The 20046-nt window shown below is 49.7% G+C and overlaps 1 protein-coding gene across 1 annotated transcript in view; it reads right to left on the minus strand.

Moving 5' to 3' along the window:
* Positions 1-20046, minus strand: part of NHERF2 (NHERF family PDZ scaffold protein 2) — a 78528-nt gene that overhangs the window by 5020 nt on the left and 53462 nt on the right. The window contains exons 3-6 of the mRNA XM_081965407.1: positions 12991-13173; positions 9678-9831; positions 7264-7307; positions 6527-6586 (exon numbers count right to left, since the gene is read on the minus strand). Coding sequence (XP_081821533.1) covers positions 6527-6586; positions 7264-7307; positions 9678-9831; positions 12991-13173 — 441 coding nt within the window. The remainder of the gene's footprint in view (positions 1-6526; positions 6587-7263; positions 7308-9677; positions 9832-12990; positions 13174-20046) is intronic.

The following is a 20046-nucleotide window of genomic DNA, read 5'->3' on the forward strand; positions in this document are numbered from 1 at the left end:
CAACTGACCTCTAGGATGGCTTAAAGCAATGCTAAAGTTTACACCATATGCTGAGACAAGGGAGTGGTTTCCCACAACAGTTTGACCTAAATGCCATCCAAGTGTATTTCACCCTGAACTAAAGGTCGGGCCATTTTAATAGGCTGTGGACTTTTGTAATCAGAAGCTCCAAAGGAAGCTGAGAGTTCCAGCACTTTTCTTAGACGAACCACAGTTCGTGTGATGGCCTCCTTGGACGCTTCCCCAGACGCGGAAGAGGAGCTGGTCCCGGGCACATCAGAGGATTCTAGGACAACTTGCCTTGGCCAGTTCTCCACACCAACTCACCGTGGGACAATTCACCACGGCCAAATCGCCACTGGACAACTCACCACAGGACAAGAGTTACACAAATATCGGATGTTAACTTGTAAAGCGTTGCCAATGACCATTATCAGGTTGGCATTGGAGGGAGGATTCCATGCATACCTTTGGCCAGAGTTGGATCTCATATTTCTACAACCTAGTTCGTAAATATGACGCATGACAGAAGGGAGGAGAGAGAGGAGTAAAGTTCAAACGCAATTAAGCGGAAGCAGTTTTGGCTCCGCAGGAGGACACGCCAGAACGTTGATCCTCATGAATGAAGGGATTTCTTTTGAACTTTGTCTCGGGGCTTGTAAATTAATTAGGTCGTCTCCTGGGAACTTCACATCGAAGAAATGGTGAAGCAGAATCATTAAATAAAGGATACCAAAGGAAAATATGACAAAAATTAAAATATTTTAAAAATTATTTTAGACAATTAAACTGAATTATTGAATTGTCCTGCAGCAAGTTGTCCCATGGCGAGCTGGCTGTGGAAAGTTGTCCCATGGCGAGCTGGCTGTGGTGGGTTGGCCATAGCAAGTTGTACAGGCTGAGTTGGCTGTGGCGAGTCGTTGGGGGTGAGGGGGGGTGGCAGCAAGCCCAGAGGCGGACAGTGGCCCTGAGCTGGCATCAGCAAGACCAAATGTGGTGGAATGGCTACAGGGGGGCAACCAGACGAGCAGCCGTCTGTGCGTGAGACGGTCGAGAGACGGCCCCACGGCCTCAGGAGGAGCGTGTGTGCAGCTGCAGCCAGCCAATGTGGATGAGAAGGAACTGCCTCCTCCGCCTGATCCGAGAGTCTGCAAAGCGGAGAAGGGGCAGGAGCAATGGCGGTCACCCCGGCTACTTTGAGGCAGGAGCCTGACCCCTCTTGATGGGCTACACTGAGCAATAGCGCTAGCAAAGCACTTAGATTTATATACCGCTCAACAGTGCTTTCTAGCCTGCTCTAAGCGGTTTACAGAGTCAGCCTATGGTCCCCAACAATCTGGATCCTCATTTTACCCACCTCAGAATGACGGAAATCTGAGTCGACCTTGAGCCTGGTGAGAATCGAACTGCCAAATTGCAGGCAACCGACAGGCAGCAGAAGTAGCCAGCAGAACTGCATTCTAACCACTGTGCCACCACAGCTCTTGTGATGCAGAGAAGAAAGGAACAACACTGGCAAAAACACATTCAGTTTGATGCCTAGCATTTGTCCGTTTCTTTGTTGATCTTCCTGGCCTGGACGGTGGACTTAGAGCCTGGGCTCGTGCCTTGACCCTTGACCCTACTTCTCAGACTTGCCTTTGCCTTGGACCTTGATGGTGGACTTTGATGTGGGGAGTGCCTAGCCTTGTGGACCGCTCCAGCTCCTTGGATTCGTTGTGGGAGTCATTTCAGAACTGAATTGAGAAACTCATTGGGGGTTGCTTGTTGCTGGACTGGGATTCCCTGGGGAAGGCTTTGGGGGAGCTTGGAAACCCCTTGAATCCTTCGTGGTATATGTGCGTGAGAGCGGGAATAGGACAATTAGGATCTCAAGGCCTGCTTTTAATAAGCAGCCAAGAAACCAACATCAAAGGTTCTGAAAGCCAATTTTGGTTGCTTCCTATAACCAACGTCCTAATTGCAGCAATACAAATATTTCTGTGATGTTCCCCCAACTCATTAAAAAAACGCTGGAAGAGTTTTGAAGTTTCTCAATGTTCTTCAAGGGGGCAACTTCATGTGGAGCACATAAGGCCTGAGTAATTACGTGAGTCTGGAAAATAATGCCACTGGCACAGAAGACAATGTCCTGGCCAGCTTTTCACTGAACAGGAGCTGCAAGTCCATGAGGACCCTCAGGTTGTGCACTGGTTCTGTTTTGTGGCAGTGCACAACCTGAACAAGAGACGGCAAATTCTTGGATCCAGAGGCTCTAAAGCCTAATGACTTGCTAGGGATAAACGGAAGCGTATTCTTCCTCCTGCAGCCCCCGACATCCTCCAAGGCCGTCCACTGAAATACTTGTTGGCCAGGAGCAGGAATGTAGAGCTGGGTATCATCAGCACATTGCTGATGGTTTCTCCCAGAACCTCCATGTAGATGCCGAGTGGGGAGAGTGTTCAGCCCTGAGGCATCCCACAGTGCCAGAGCTGTGGGCTACATCTCTCCCCTGCATCACCACCAACTGGAATGGGTCCAGAGCAGAGGAGGTATTCAGCAGGTTCTGACCAGTTCTGGAGAACCGGTAGCGGAAATTTTCAGTAGTTCGGAGAACCTGTAAATACCCCCTCTGACTGGCCCCGCCCCCTGTATTCTCTGCCTGCCGAGTCCCAGCTGATCGCAAGGGAATGGGGATTTTGCAGTAACCTTCCCCTGCCACACCCACCAAGCCATGCACACAGAACCTGTAGTAAAACATTTGAATCCCACCACTGGTCCAGAGGAAGGAGGAGAGACAGGGTAACACCATGCCTCCCTCTCCCAACTCTCAGAGATGGTCCAGAAGATACCATGGTCCTGAGAAGGTAGGCTGGTCCATAATATCAGGAGCATTGTGGTGGCACAGTGGTCAGAGTGGAATACTGCAGGGCTACTTTGGCTGACTGCCAGATGCCTGCAATTTGGCAGTTCAAATCCCACCAAGCTCAAGGTTGACTAAGCCTTCCATCCTTCCGAGGTTGGTAAAATGAGGACCCAACCAATGTTCCCTCTAAGGTGCACGGCTGCGCAGCCGCGCACATGGCAAGAAAACACCGCGCAGCAGTTGGCAACTGTTGCGCAGTGATTTCTACTGTCATAGGCTCCGGAAGCTGGGGAGATCCTTTGCAGGTGGCTAGAACTGGCCACCCGCAAAGGACCTCCCCGGACTTGTTTTGATGAGCACGAGGCGACTGACGGTAGTTTGCGCCGGCCGCGGCCACTCAAACTATTGTCAGTTGCCCCATGTTCAGCAAAGCAAGCCTGGGGAGGTCCTTTGTGGGCAGCCAGTCCTAGCCGCTTGTGCCTGGCGTTGCTGCTGAAGTGAACCCCCAAAGCCCCCACCGTCAGTAGAATAACTGCTGCTGCCGCCTCCTCCTCCTCCTCCTCCTCCAACAGCACCACCACATTTGTTGCCCGGCGCTGCGGCTAAAGTGAAGCCGCCAAAGCTCCCACTGGCGCCCCTGCCCATGGCAGCGGTGCCTTCCCCTCCGCTCGGAGCACCTGAACTGGGCTCCGCATTACCCCTGCCCCCTCCTCCTCTGCCGTGCTTTTGAGGATCCATGAGGCCACGGAAGCCAGTAAGAAGGCAGCAGGGGGCGGGAGCAGGAAAAAAAGGCCTCATGACTTCTCAAAAGCACGGCGGAGGAGGCAGCGGCAGGGGTAACGCGGGGCCCAGCTCAGGTGCTTCGAGCGGAGAGGGAGGTGTCGCCACCGCTGCCACGGGCGGAGGCACCAGCAGGAGCTTTGGCAGCTTCACCTCAGCCGCAGCGCCGGGCAGCAAATGTGGTGGTGCTGTTGGAGTAGGAGGAGGAGGAGGAGGAGGAGGCAGTTATTCTAGTGGCGGCAGGGGCTTTGGGGGTTCACTTCAGCCACAGCACTGGGCAGCAAATGTGAGGAGGAGGAGGAGGCGGCGGCAGCAGTTATTCTGGTGGCGGTGGGGGCTCGTCGGCATCTTCAGCGGCAGCCCTGCCCTCGGTGAAAAAAACCGAAGATGGAGCAGATCCACGCAGATGATGTCGCCGCAACATGACTGGAGGAGGAATTCTGGGAGTTGAAGTCCACAAGTCTTAAAGCTGTCAGGTTTGAAGACCCCTGGGATTTTTTTCCTTAAAGGATTAGGGGTGCAAGGATCTTGTAACTTGACAGTTTTAAGACTTGCACACTTCAATGCCAGAGTTCCTGAGCCAACATTTTGGTTGCTAAGCAGGAGCGTTGTTAAGTGATACTGATATTATATAACACTTTTAATTAAGCGGGTACCTTGAAGAAACGTAACTTTGAGTTTCAAATAATACTGATTTCGTTGTTGTCTTAGGTGACATCTGTGAAAAAAATTCAGGTGCTCAGGCATGAAAACGTGCCGCTCAAACACTATACTTTTCTGCTCACGCTGAAAAAAAATTAGAGGGAACATTGGACCCAACTTGTTGGGGGTAAAAGGCTGATTCTGTAAACCGCTTAGATAGGGTTTACAGAGAAGCACCGTGAAGCGGTATATAAGTCTACGTCCCAGTGCTATTGTGGCACCTTCCTGGTGGGCTTACCCCCCCCCCCCCATTCCATGCAGTAGTGAGCAACTGTAATAGTCTTCCCGGAGATGTTACTGGATGGTACAATTCTGAGCAAAGGAAATGATCTTGAAGATACGTTAGCAAAAAAGATGGCTGGGCTTTGTAAGGGAAAATCAGGAAAACTGCCCCATGATCCTATTGGTAGCATTTGTAGCGGGACCATGGGCACATGGCCTCAAACGTCACCCCAGCTCCACTTCCTGGTTCCCTTCTCCGGTTCTTGGCACTCTGACCAGAAAGCAGCCCCCTCCCCCCATTTTCCAAGAAGCCGGCACTCCCCACTGCAACTTTCTACACACAAAGCAGAAGGAATCCTTCCAGCAGAGCCAACTGTGAGTAGAGGTAGCCCTCGGTTTACGACTGGTTGATAAGCAAGCTTTCAAAGTTACAACGGACTTCAAAACAGCTACTGACAGCCGGTCTTCAGAGTTATGACTGCTGCACCTTTCCCCGCGGTCGTCTTATTGCCTCTTCCGGTGCTTGGCAACCGGCTCACACTGGCGACTGGCGGCAGCGTCTCATGGCCGGGTGGCTGCAATTTGCAACTTTTTTTGCCATTTTCCAGCAGAATGGCAAAAAACACCATCCCGGATTCACTTAACAACGATGTGATTTCTTAATGACTGCTATGACTCACTTTATGACTTTGTAAACATGGTTGTAAAATAGAGTTTGGCCATGTGATGCCTTGATTTATGACTACAATGAATTACAACCAAACTTCCAGGCTACACATGGTTGTAAGTCAAGGACTAACTGTACAGCAGAATGACTGGGGTGGTGGTGGCAGTGGGGAGTAACTGAGGGACCCTTCTTCTCTCTCAGCTGTGCCACAGGAGCGGCCAAGAGGGGAACGGGGGGGGGGGGGGGGTGGCTGCCTCTGGAACCAAAGCAGCTTGAAGACTGAGAGGCCCACCCTCGACATGAGGGTCCAACGAGGGACAAGAGCCACTCCCTCTGTGCCAGCTGAGCCTCCCCCCGCTCCCCCCCAACAAGATCCCACACAAAGGACCCACCCGATCCCGCTCTTCTTCCCAGACTGGCAAAAGCCTATTGAGACCAGCAGAGCTTCTCCCCACTCCCTCCCCTCTGCCGGCCCCCAAGTGTGGAAAGAATGTGGAGCTGGAGGCCCTCAAGCCAAGATCCAGCGGCTCCCTCGCAAGCGCCTGAGCGGATCCTTCCTAATCAAAGCCACACAGTTTCGCTCTTCAAGAAAGAGCAGCGAAGAAGCCGCGTTGCATGGAAATATTTTCTTTCACATTTGAATGCAATTAAGGGAGATAATTGCAGGGCTGGGCATGGGCGGCCTGTGCGTTGCTCCACGCTGGATGCCGGATGTCGCAGGGTGGAAAAAATCCGAATCCCTTTTGCGTTTACACGGCCTACCCGTTCGTGGCGTCTCTGTGGATCAGTGGAGCCTTTTGGGAGGCAGGAGGGAAGGCGGCTTGAGTGCGGCTGGGATGGGGCCAGCAAATGTTGAACTGCTTAGGTAGCAAGGAGGGAGGGAAGACTCAGAGCGGGGAGAAGAAGACGGGAAACACTGGCTGTGGAAGGCATAAAGTGGGAGGGAAACTTCACCAGCTGCTCGGAAGAAAGACGAGGACAGGGGCGGAAAAGGCTAAAAGCTGGAGGGGAAAACCTGACACGCAAAGGGCTGGAAGCTAAAAAGCAATGCTGGAAGGGAGAGCTACCCATGGTGGGAAGAGTTCAGGATGACATATAAAGAAGGCAAGATAAAAAAGACAAAGGCTAATAAAAAAGGAAGAAGGAGAAGGGGAAAGGGCCAAGAAGGCTGCAGCCAACCAGAGGGAGAGCAGGTGGAGAATCCTGACTTGGGCTAGATGACCTCCAGGGGCCCTTTCAGCCCTAGGCGTCTATGAGAACGGTGAGATCTTGGTGATTTGCAAGGATGAGGAAAAAGGCTGCTTCTTTACCTCGGCCTCCTCAGGACTTTGGCAATCGCTGTGGGACGAAGACATGGATCCTCCATTCAGCTGTGAGGGATGGAAAAAGGGGGCACATTTATCACAAGACACGGAGGGAGGCTGGGAAAGGACCCCCCCCCCCTTTATTGGCTGGAGAAAGCAGCGGGAGGCCTTTGCCAAGGCAGACACCCTGCTCGATTAAAGAAAACAAATCTTTGAGAATCTTTGGGCAGGTGAAGAGAAAGGAAAAAGAGGCCAGGGCCTTCTTTTAGAGACCCGGTTTGGGCCACATACCAAGCCATGGTTTCTTGAACACAGCACCGCAGGCTGGCTTGTCACATCGCACTTGGACATCGGGCGAAGTTGAGAGGCGAGGCTTAGGTGTACTGATTGTGCAAAGGCAGAGCGGATGTGCATTATGGTGACTCAAAGGCCATGAGGTTGAACTGGAAGAACCTGGGGTCCCTCACAGCCCCCAAAGGCAACGACGCTCTGATCTCAGCCAAATGCCAACAATCAGCAATGGCCAGAGAGGCCCTATCAAAGGTCTAGAGGTGGAACGCAATCTTGGATCCCTTTCAAAGGATCGCTTGTGGCCCTCTGGCCTCAGGGCCAAAATCCCTGCTTCCTGCAGTGAGAGAAGGAAGGTCAAATGCCCAAACCTGCTGGCTGGAGAAGATGAATAGGACAGAATGGTTCCCAAAATGCTCCCCCAAGAAGAACAGCCAACGCTCAACTCCGCTTACCTGTGTTTGCGCTGACCCATTCGTCATAGGTGGAGGAATTCCCCCTGCAGAAAATGCAGAAACAACTCCAGTGAGGAACCGTTCCCGTGAACTCCCGAACCCCCTGCAGAGGATTGGCCCCCTCTGGGCCAGAGAGCCATCCATTCTGCAGCTTCTGGGGGTGGGTGGGGTGGGGGGAGAGAGAGGACCCAGCCTGTCAGTGGCCACTCCACTTTGGGTCACAGCACAGGACAGTTCGTGGTTAATGAGAACAGGGCACCGTGGTTAGTGCAGGGACAGAGACCCAGCAGGAAACCACTGGTCACCTAGGCTGGGAAGTGACCACCAAGCAGCCCAGAAAGAGGCCTGGGGAAATGCCTCTGCCTGGTCTCCAAGGTCCATACAGTCACTGCTCTGGGAATCAACTTGGGGCAGATTCTACGTTTGCTAGCATGAAATGCAGGAAGGTTCCCTTCCTCCCATTCTGGTCCCAACACACACACACGTGCTGGAACTGGGGAACTGGTTCAAGTAGGAATCAGCCCCAGGGTTGGATCAGGGTTGCTGCTTAGTGTAGTGATGGCCCTAATGTAGCTGGGCTTGTTAGCCATGGCTAGTGAGTGTGAGGGCCTGCCTCTACTGCAGATCTCCCGAAAACACCAACCCCCATCAGCCAACTCAGGATGGGCAGAGTTCCGAGTTCTGGAATCCAAACTGCAGGGAGCTCAGATCCATCCCATGGTGTCCTCCAAAATCTCACCTTCTCACTCTTCCGCTCCCATGAGGGATCAGTGATCTGAACCCAGCCCAAACCCAACTCTCTCTGCTATACCACACAGGCGGAAGAGGGCATGCTGCCCGATCCAAGGACACATTGAGCACCAAGGTGGCATCAAGCCAGTTGAACCAGAAGCAGCCTGCAGAATCACAGGCTCAAACCTTCTTCATGTTGCAGGAAGCTCCCTTCTCCTCTCTCCCTGTGCTGGCAACTCCCGTGAGGGCCCAGCCAGCCCCCTTGCCCAGAAGAAAGAAGGGCCGTATGTGAACCTGGCCTGGGGCATTTGGAAAGCCGGTCTGGGCATTAGCGCTTGGTTCTGGCGCTGCTGCTGCTGCTTGCAAAGAGAACGTGGGGGCGGGGGGGGGGGCTCCTTCTATGTGGAGCCAAGAAGAAAGTATCTCCGCTGCTCCATCTCTTGGTTGTTCCTGAGCTCAACATCTGACACCAGCCGCTTCCCTCCCTCCCCTCCCTGCAAAAATCTCCGAATTATTCCAAGTTGTCCTTTTGGAGTCTTTCTTTCCACTGAGAGCCAGAAAAGAAAAGAGGGCAGGCAGCTTTAATAGGAAACAGCTGTGCTAAGAACACAGAGCGCTCCATTCAGCCTGGCCAAGGGGGGGGGGGAGAGGGGGGGCTGGCGGTGGAACTATGTAGGTTGGGTGGAAGGAAGGCAGGATCTCCTCCGCCCCACCCCGGGCAAGAAGAGCAAGGAGTCTCTCCAGCAGCTGGGATCCAGGCCTTGCCCTGTTTGAGACCTGGGTCTTGCAAGCCCAACCTGCTGAAGGACAACCGGACACCCGCTGCAGCCCCAGGAGGCGGCAGGGTCAGCCGGAGGCCTCCTGGGACACTTCTAAGTGTGGGGAACGAGAGGGGCCCCTGGGAGGCCCATTGCCGCCAGGCCAACTCTCAAAATGGAAAGATGAACGTTTTGCCCTTCTAGTTGGGCAGCAGGGGCATCTGCCCGAGAGGGAGGTCAAAAAAGTCACAATGGCAGCTGCAATCATACCAAGTTTCCTTCCTTTCTTAAGGTCTGTTTGATAGCTCACCCCACCCCCCCTCCTTCCCCAGGCAGAGGGGTAGGTTGCCTATTGTAGCCTAAGAGAATTGGCCACGGATGCTTTCAAAATCTGTTCACTTCACTTGCGACTGCGGAAAAATTTGTTCCACTTCTGTCCATGGAAGGGATCTGGAGCTCCGGGTCTGCCCTTCCGCCAGCATCTAGTTGTGACGTTCTTTATTTCCTTCAGCCGCTTTACAACAGCTTTTCCGCTCAAAAGTGGGAAGGGGTGGGTTGAATTTACCGATAAAAAACAGTTTATAGGTCCCCCTTTGGGCACATATATCAGCTGCAGTTCTGGAAATGACATGGCCGTTTAGAGTCTGCAAGTGCTTTTCAAACATGGCAATTTTAGGTTGTGTGGACTTCAACTCCCAGAAATCATTGCTGGGTAAGACTTCTGGGAGCTGAAGTCCACACATCTTAAAATTGCCAAGTTTTCAAGGCACTGGGTTATACCTTGCCATTTCATTTCTCACTTCTTCGGGGCTGAGTCCTTAGCAATAGATTTGGCGGTTGAGGTCAACCAAGATTAACCTACAAGAGAGCCGAGGGGCCTTTCTCGTGAGGAGGCTCTGCTCCTTTCCTGGTGGAATTCCTCACCTCGAATGTGTTCTTCAGCAGGGGCAACACCAAGTTTCTTGAAATGCTCATCTGTGGCAGGGTCCACTACCAATAATCTCGTTTCGTTTTCCTTAGACTTGATGTGGGCCACAACTTCTGAATGCTTCATGCCTTCCACATTGATCCCATTGACCTGCAGGGCAGCCAAACCAAAAAGGAAGAAGCTGGTAAGAAAGGCACATTAGGGCACCCAAGGGCTTTGCACCAGGGCCCCGATCCGTGCAGAACCAAAAGAGGGCAGCCACACCAGAGAAGGTAACGCTTAGAGTAGAGAGAGCTTCCATCAGCCACCCTGATGGGACTTTCTCTTCCCAAGACATCAAGTTCTCCGAGCAGGCCCTTATGGGACACTAAGGGACTATTCTCACCAAACTGTGATTATATAACGGGCCATAATACACACACAGAGAGAGACTCAGGGAGGAGATTATGGGGCCACTGGAGGAATAGTAGTAAGCCACCTGTGGTCCTTAAAGAGCCAATTGCTCATTTCAGGGGTTACCTTGTTCACACAATTTGCTAATCAGAACCAGCCCATGCAACCCTGTCATGCAATGTGAACTAGTAGCATGGAGCATTATTTAAGTTCCAATGATCTTCTTGCTGCATCATAAACCACAGCAAGAATTGGGATGCCGGAACCAAAAGAAAACCAGCTCCCAGCTTTAGTTTTCAGTGGCAAAAATACATTGTGTGTCTATGTCAAACACATGTACAGTATATGCATATTATTTTACGCAGGACAAAGAATCAGACCAGCTCTGTTATGTTCAGAGGACTATAAATGAGGATGAAGGCAACATTTGCTCCAGCGGGCTGCCCATTTGTCAGGTGGGCTAATGAAGGCCCTTTGTCCATGCACAGAGGCTAACAAGGTGGAAAGCAAGCGACCCGTGAATCAAGTGCTGTGCTGCTCTTCCCTGTCCTGCATGCAGGGAGGCCTTTGAGAGAACATGGACGTTTCCAGGAGGGATCAACTACAATGGGAAATTAGTCCCCAAGCATTTCAACGCATGTTTTTGATCTGGGCACATTGACTCTGGAGGCCTGGAAGCTGTGAGGTGGAGGTGGTTCTCCTGACCCGATCAACGCAACCTTCTGGCAGAACTGCTGTTTACCTGGTTATTCTTTTCTTCCACTCTGAAGCAAATAATGAGCCAAGCTCTGATTGATTGATTGATTGATTGCAAATAAAAGCCCAGTTTTGGGTTGTTCAGAGGGAGAATCCAGAGGCACACCTGTGCCAGAGAGAGCCATATTCAGGAGCCAGAGGCTGGAGGCATTGCTTAAGCCCTGGGATGGCAGAGAGCATTAGGAAGGGACTCGGGCTGACACACCCCAGTGGTGGAAGAGGGACGGGAGGAGAAACAGAATCAGGCTCTGGTATTCTAGCCACTCCCAATCGAGTTCTGCTCATCCCATGGGGTGTGTTTACGGATCTGGTCTACCTCACAGGGCTGACATTGGTATTACCACACGATGCACATGATCAAAAACAGCAAATGCTGAATAAGGGATAATAAGGAACGTGCTGTGAGGGGGGGAACAGAGGACGGAAGAGTTGTTAAAGGAAGCCGAGCAGTTCCTGCTGTCTCCCTCCCAGGGCAAGGCGGCACCTGTTGAATGCCCACCACCTCTTCTTTGGGAGTTGCAAATCTCCACAAGATTCATTGCTTATTGTGCTGATTCCAGCAAGATTTCTTTCTCCTGGCCAACCCTCCCAGTCAGCCTCCAATGGCTGCCCTGGCTCCCTCCCCCCCCTTTAGGTAATCAGTGGGGAAGGGGGGGCAGGACCCCTGCAGTGCCCAGAGAGCTCTCCAGACGTAGCCCCAGAGATCCTGACAACAGGCGGAGCCCATCAAACATTGATGCCAGTCCCGAAGAGCAGGAGGCGCCTGGATCGGGTGGCAACTCCACAGGTCACCAAGTCCGTTTATGCGCCTGGGAAATGTGCCAGGCATGCTAAATTAATTATGAGAGGCCGATGGGTGAGGGATTGAGCGGCAGGAAAGGAGGACTTCTCTTTCTCTTCCCTCCCAGGGGTCCATGCAGAAGTCTGCTCGGAGACCAGGAAACAGTCCGAAAGAGACTTTTCTGGGATGCCCCCCAGAGAAGGGCGCAAACGGAAGAGGGTCTCTGCCGCTCAGGACTGAACTGAGGGGCTCTTGGTGGTCTCTGAGCCTGTGGTTCGTTTCCTTACCTGACCCGGTTCCAAAGTTCTGACGGTCGCTCCCCCCTCCCCACCGAGAGTGACATGACTGCACTTTAGGCACTCAGCAATGCAGCCCTATTTGCAGCCCCCCCCCCCACAAAATCAGGTGACCATGGTTTACTAGAGTCCTTGACTTACAACCACTCATTTAACAACTGTTTGAAGTGACTACACTATGACACTGAAAAAAGTGACGTGGCCGTTCTTCACGCTTACGGCCACTGCAGCGTCCCCACAGTCATGTGATCAAGGTCCGGGTGCCTGGCAAAGGTGGGCATTAATGACGGTTGCAGCCTTCCGGGGTCAGGCGACTCCCGTTTCTAAGCTCCCCAACCGGCTTCTGACAAACAAAGTCAACGAGGGAATCCGGACTTGTTTAACAACTGCAGTGACTGGCTTACTAACTGTGGTAATAAATGTAATATAATGAGGCATAAGTCATTTAATAGCTGTCTTGCTTAGCGATGGAAATTTGGGGCTCAATTGTGGTCATAAGTAGAGGACTACCTGTAACTCCTGGTTTTCGGCAAAATTGTGCCACAGCAAAGAATGGGTTTGCCCAGCAGCCATTTTACACCCATGTCCCCTTACATCCCCAAGTGATCCAGGCAGCTCAAAGGGCGCCCAGGACCCCCCAGGGAAGGCGGCCCCAGCCCAGGCTCTCCTCTTCTGCCTCGGCTCCTGCTTGGGCTCCTCTCTCAGAGACTGGAGGGCCTTCCCTCTGCCTCTTTTTAAACTTTTGAACATCTGCATTTCAACCTTGTTCTTCATGCTGTGTCTGTTTTTTAGTTATGCTTTTTATACCACTGTACGTTTTTCTTCTAAACCGACCAGAGTCACTGAGGTGAGGTGGACGTTTGACAAAGAAACAAAATGCAGAAACCTGTACAGCCAAAGGTTTCACCTGAGGCCAACCCTGGCCTTGCCTTCCTTTGCCTTCCTTCCACTTGCCGAGGATGATGTTGCATAAACAGAGGGAGAAAAAAACATCCTGCCACCCCGGAGGAGGGGCAGTAACGTCGGGTGGATTCTCCTCCAAGAGGCAGGATCCTTCTCCCGCTTCCCAGATCCCCTCATTACCTCCACAAGTCTGTCTTGTGGCCGGAGACCCGCCTTGAATGCCGGGGAGTCTGGATCCACTGAGCGGATGAACTGGCCAGGCCTGGACTTCTCGCTGTGCAGGTTGAACCCGTAGCCATTGGGCCCTTTCTTGAGGTGGCAAAGTCGGGGCCCCAGAGGCTCCTTGGCCTGCCCATTCACATCCTGGATTGGTGGGGAAAGAGAAAAAGGCATTGTTTTTTTTCTTTTTTGGTAACAATAAGGAGCCCCGAGGAAGCACCAAGCAAGACCTGCCCGCCCAAAGGCCAGGAGGAGAGGGTATAAATAGACTCAATGGGAGGAAACGTCTTGGATAAAACCAATTGTCCAACCCATCCTGAGAGGAGACGTCGGAGGGGCTGACTAAATGGCAAGAGGGTAACCTTAGGTAGGTCTGATCAGCTCAAGAGCAACTTATCCCTGTGCATCACGTGGGAGAGGAACCCCACGAGAGAAAGGCAGAGGCTCTCCCTGGAGCAAAATGGGGAAGCAGGGAAGGCATTTTTGATCCCTCAGAGGAAGGGGAACGGCCTACCTTCACCAAGCTGGTTTATTTACAGGCACAGACCAAACTTCCACAGAACAATGACATGCATAGAAAAACTGAAGTACAAAAAGCTACATATATTTGCCTTATAACCTGAAAAATAATAAACCTAATTTTGTTTATCCTGTAAGGCTCGCTACAGCCATCACAACTAAACACCGTTGCGCAATTTGTTTGATTCTGCAGATTTTTCCGCTACTAAGACGGAGGCCTCGTCTTCTTCCATAGAGCAGCCACAGCGATCAGCAAGGAATCCTGATTGAGAGCACCATCATGGAACCACCAACAATGAAGCAAACCCCCCCCCCCCAGTGATTCAAGGACACCCTTCACATGGAGTGGATCTGATCCTAGACGGTTCTTCCAGAACGGCCACGGCGGAGCACTCAACCCAGGAAGCATAAATGTTTTGCAAGGAGCAGGGAGGATGCTAGAGAAACACCCAAGATCAGAAATGGGTCTTTGGAGTAAAGAACTTTGCCCGCTCTGGGTCTCCACTCTTTGGGGGCCCCAGTTCTCCTCCTCCCACCCTGTAGTGAGCAAACAGCCATCTGGGAGTTTTATGGGTTGCTCTGAAGTCACCTTTGGTGAAGTCCTAGGCAAGACTCTGCAGGCAACTCAGTGTAGCTTTCTCCCACTTTCATTCAGACTGTAGTTTACAATAGGATTAAAATATAGATTTTTTTAAAAAAATAAAGAAAATACCTAAAGCAAGAAAAATAGAAAAGCCACATCCATCCATTGCAAAAACGAACATACTGTGTAACTCTTGGCCTGAGAGAAAAGAGGCAGCCAGTCCTCTGACATCAGTCTTAATTAGCTAAGTGTCAGGGGAACAGATTAGATCCGCACATGAGGGTTCAATTAAACCGATTTATTGCCTCACCTTCTGCACAGAAACCTCCTTAACTAAAGTCAGCACCTGCTTAGAGTTAGAGAAAGGTCAACGGCATTCAAGGGGCAGCCGGGCTTCCTTGGCTTGTAGCTACCCAGGCTGACCCCCTTTTCACTTACGCCCGGGCTTTGCTCTTCTCTCTCCTAAGCTAAGTCTGAAAAATAAATAATGCAAAACTAAGCTGGCTCAGCCTGGTTGAGATTTAGAGAGGAGACCAACAGGAGATTCCAGGACTGGCAGGTTGAAACAAAATCGCAAGAGAACACTGCCAAAGAAAACCGAACGGATGTGTCCATGAAGATACCAGGAGTTAATGCAGGCTGAAAAGACACCACTGAGGAAGCTGGTCTTTCTGGGAGAGAAGGTCATTCATAGAAGATAGAATAATGGAGTTGGAAGGGACTTTGGAGGTCTTCTAGTACAGCTCAAGTATGAGACCCTATATATCATTTCAGACAAATTGTTGCCCAGCCTCTTTCTGAAAGCCTCCAGTGATGGAGAATCCGCAATTTGTGAAGTCCAGCTATTCCACTGGTTGATTGTTCTCACTGTTAGGAAATTTTTCCTTAGTTCTAGGCTGCTTCTCTCTGTGGACAGTTCCCAACCAATTCATACACTTTCTGCCACAAGGACAGCACAAGGAGGCTCCTCCTAAGCCACCGGTGACCAGAAAATGCTTCCTGGCATCCCTCCCACCCACCCCAGCTCCCAGAAAGCTCTGTCCCCTCCAGCTGATCTGGCATCCTTCAGGCCATCCTGTCAAGCCAACTGCTGGGCCTGGAGCCATCACCTCTAAAAGCAAGACCCTGCTGCAAAATTGGTTTGGCAGAATGAAGGCTCTCCCTCCCTCCCCCCACCCCCCCTCTCAGAGAGAGATAGAAACACAGAGACAAACAGAGACTATATACTTGTCTCAACCAGCATGGGAATTATGAAAAGAGGTGTGCATGGCTTATTGGGGTCTCTAACAGGCAATCCAGATCAGGTCTCATTTACTATACAAATTTGGTCTTATTCTATTCAATTCCTGTTTTCTATTAACTCAGGATTACTTTTTTCTGACTATATTTCTTTCAATGTTTCAAACTGGGACTGGCAGGATAGAAGAACAGAGAGCTTGCAGTAAGAAGAGACAGGAGCACCTCAGATAATTTTGCTAACATCTGACAGTGGAAAAGGTCGGAGAGCTCCAGAACAAATCCTGTTTTTGCCTTATTGATTATCCAAAGGCTTTTTGCAGGCCTTTAATCTCTGGGTGCCCAGGGCTGCCTTACCTGCCTCCTGAAAAAGCTGCAACTCAACTCGTAAAATGGAATAAGGAGCGACTAGAAGCGGGTAAAAGCCAAGATTGTTTACTGCCACTTTACTTTCTTAAATCACACACAAAAATTCTGAATCAGAAGAAGCAGAAAATGGAATTAAGCCGCTGGGAAAACTTCAGCAGGCTCAGAGATGCTGACGATGCCACTTGGATGGCTGGCAGTGAGGCAGTTTCTTCCTCCGTCTGCTTAAGGATGAAAAAGAGGCTCAGTATTTAAAAAGGCCTCAGCTTCTCTCAACAGGCAATGCCGGCTCCATGCAAATAGACAGAGAGTGGCAGATTTTGTCTTCCTGGGGCGAAAGCTTCACTAGGGTGGTGAATGGAATAAGGTCTCTTCCTTGGGAGAAAGACTATGGCTACTCTGGGCAAACACTAAAGCGCAGAAGCCTCAGAATGCAACCAAGGTAGTTGTTGTCCAGGCCAAGGTTTTCCCAGCTGTAACGCCTGGCTGTGAAAGCCGGAGCATCAGAAAAGCCGACAAAGGAAGAAGGAAGGCACTGAGCTGTGGCGCTGGAGAAAATGGCTGAGAGCACCTTGGACGACCAGAAGGCCGAATCATCTGAGGCTGGACAAAGTCAAAAGAGGCTCTCGCTGGAAGGATAAAGCTGAAACTGAAATACTTTGCAGGCACAATGTAAAAACTGGAGTCAGTGGAGAAGACCCTGATGCTTGCAAAAATTAAAAAAAAGGGCTGGCAGAGGACAAGATGGCACAACAGCCATGATTTCCACCAAGACATGTAGAGTCAAAAGCAACTGAGCAATAATGACCAACGGAATGGCTATTCCAACTCAGTGGCCTTCGGGGTCTTTCCCCTTATCTCATTTAACTATCATAAAACCCCTCAAGGCTGCAAGCCAGCCAGGTGACTTCTTTCCGGAGAAGCAGCAAAAGGTTTGAATATAAGTTGGGGATGGTGGGGTGGCTGGGGGGGGGGGGTGTACTTTGTCCACCCAGAGTTCCTCCTAACCGAACACCTTCAGATTGTAGAAAGCAGCTCTCTTTGGGAGATTTGCCTCTTTCAAAGCACATTATGTCAGGATATTGTTCTATACAAGCAAAAGTTCAGACAAGTACCTCTAAGGCATTGCTCCAAGCTGTCGCCAGCAAGCCTTCATGCAGCAAAGGCTGTTTCTTAATTGAAGACAAATGTCCCCCACCAAGCAAGCACTTCTTCCCCACAAACCCCTCTGACCGGGGCTATTGCTTGAAACCAAAACCTCTAACCAACAACTCCTGCAAAGCAACAGGTTCATGTAAATGGTCGGCATCCTGGTTCAAATTAGCCCCAGATGGCTATGGAAAAATAAAGAGCAACATGAAAGCAGGAACTGAGACACAGTAACAACAATTGTGCAAACTGAGGGGAAAAACCTGCTATAGCAAAGGTGAAAAGGCATTCAAGTTATTTTTCGTTTTTATTTGACTTGCATAAAATGTTGTTTATTTTAAGCCCTATTTCCCCTTCTTTCTTTTTTAGATAGGACTCGTGTTGGGTGCCTTAAGCAGAAGATCAGAAGAAAACAAAGGGGCAGCTCACAAAAACCTCTGTTTTTAATAGTTTGTTAAACAGAAAAGGTGTGTCACTCCTGGGTACTTTTAACCTGCCAGAAAGGAAAGCAACAACCAAGCAGCTTCTTCCTGTTGTCCATTACAGTATGGAACTGCAAACATCAACATCGCTTTTCTTGCAAAGGCAGAAGAAGACCGACAAGCGCTGAATATGCTTGCAGAGTTTGCATCATCACCTTTCTCCGTTTTTCCCCCCACAGGCGTTTTGGCTACACCCTTTATCCCCCCTTTCTTCTTTTAAGGGAACTCTGATGTATTTGTTTCCATAGCGCTTCACGGATATTTTTATAACATGTCAAGATAGATTTAATTTTAATTTGTTTTCTATTATCCAATGTTGTGTCATCTGCACATTTGATCTCTCCACTTCCAAGTCATTACAAAAAGTGTTGAAAACTTTTGGCGTACTTTGTCTCAAACCTAATGAGGATTCAGGCTAAACAAATTCCAGGTATAATTTTCCAGCCCACTTAATTGCTATGCCATCCAGCTCAAATTCAACTAGCTTGTCAATCAAAATAGATGAAAGACTGAAATCAAGATATTTATGCTTGTATCATTCCCACAACCTATTTTAGAAGTTACCCAATCAAAACAGGAAAAGGGAAGAGTTGATCTTAGCAAATCCAGGTTGACCTCTGGTGCGGCCTAATTATCTGGGTCCTTACAGTCAATTTCTCCATGATCTACTTTCCAGTATTGGTCAGACTAATTATCCGCTGCTCTTTGAAACCTTAAAATAAAGAAGGGAGGCAACATTTGCCTATCTCTAGTCATTCAAAAGTTCATAAAGGGTTAACATAATAGGCTTTCAGCAAGGTCCTTCTGGATCCTAAGATACAATTAATCTTTTCCTGGACATTTAGCTCATGTAAAGAAAGTATTCCCTGGCCATATTGCCATTCCATTTCACTTTTCAAGCTTGCCACTTCATTCCAGACTTCCAAAACTGCAACACATCTTTTTGAAATCTGGCATCTACATTTTCTTGCTTCTTCTCCCACATCTGCCCCCCCCCCCCCCAATAGTCCCTGCAATGCAGATGGTCCTTAGTAGGACTGCTGGTGGAAAAGCTACCCCCACATGCTTTGGGGGAACCAACCAACCTTCCATTTCTTACATGGCCTCAAAGACCGAAAAGGTTCCTTGTCAAAGACAAACTCTCCAACTGAGAGCAAGGCTTCAGACAAGTCTCTGTCGTTTTGACTCTCAATTGAAGAGAATTTGTCCTACTAGATTAATTTGGTCTGGCAAATATCTTTCGGTCTAAAAGGCCGAGAATGCTACTGGCACCAAATAAATTGTTTAAGGACATATGATCTTTGTCCCACCTTGGCAGAATCTTTGGGGGAGGGTGTGTGTGCTGTGACTGGAAGGGCTGGCTTTGCACTTTGGGTGTTGGACATAATTCAGAACAGACAGAAGTGAAGATTTAAGGAGGAGAAAAGAAAGGAAGAAAGAAAGAAAGAAAGAAAGAAGGAAGGAAGGAAGGAAGGAAGGAAGGAAGAAAGAAAGAAAGAAAGAAAGAAAGAAAGAAAGAAAGAAAGAAAGAAAGAAAGAAAGAAAGAGAAATAAATAAAGGGGCTTCTGGAGTCTGGAAAACTGGAGCCAGTGGCTTTGGTTTATGGCCTGCAGTGGGATAAACTTATTTTGCCACTCGATGTTTTAAGGGACACTTTGGTAGGATTTTGTTTGGTTTTTAGACAGGGGGATCCTACACCCAATCTCAAAGACATCTTGTTTCTGGCTCTGTTAATTAGTGCCAGGCAGAGAAATTGTCCTGCATTTGTTCTTACTATTTTTCATTTAGTTTGATGAAAGAGAACCTGATTTCAAACGTGAAAAGGAATAGAAGATTCTGGTGACATCTGGGATTCCTGCACTTAGCAACGAGGTGGACAAGGGCTGGACTTGCACATCTGGGGGGGAGGCTGCCAGGAGGCCTTTTCTCCTGCTCTCTACTACTCTCTACTGCTGCTGTTAATGCTAAAGAAGAGGAGCAGACTGTGATTTTTTTCCTGGACAATGGATACATTTAGTGCTTTAATTCAAAGGAAGAGAACTTCAGAGACGTTGTTCCTCAAATTTCTTTCCCCATAATTGTGGTGGAGAATTTTGTTTAAATTAAATGATCAGTTTAACTTCATTTAGGAAGACATCACCCCAAAGAAAATTAAAATCCAGGTCTAAGCAGCCATTTTCTGCTATTTCTCCCTTTGGCCAATAGTTGGACTAGAAGGTTATTTACTTGTCTATGCAGCCATTGGGTGGTTGAAGCCCGACTTCCAGAGGTTCTGGGTTCCAGATTCCCAAATCTGTGCAAGTTGTGTGTTATGTAAACTGCAGACAACTCACATCCCACAGACACTAGGTACAGAAAGCTTTCTAGTCCGATTATCAATCACAATGTTTACTCTCCTCAATAAAGCGGGAAGGCTTCTGTAAGGCAGCCAAATTTGAGCCATCTAGCTAGCGCAGGAGCCAAGCAGACGGGATGGCCATGGGACCATCTTATCTCTGAGGGACAAAACTTCACCTTCAGGTTTTGTAGTCCACCACGAAGCCTTCTGGCTCTGCAGGAGCTCCCCTCTTCCCCAGGATGACAGCTGGCGGTCATCCTATTCTGCAGCACATGCAAAATTGCAGCACAAGATCACAAAGATGGTTCCAGATAATCCATTTGTCCTCTGAGAGAAAAGCCAT

The sequence above is a fragment of the Natrix helvetica genome (genome assembly GCF_964273705.1).
Source record: "Natrix helvetica genome assembly, chromosome: 13".
NCBI lineage: Eukaryota > Metazoa > Chordata > Lepidosauria > Squamata > Natricidae > Natrix > Natrix helvetica.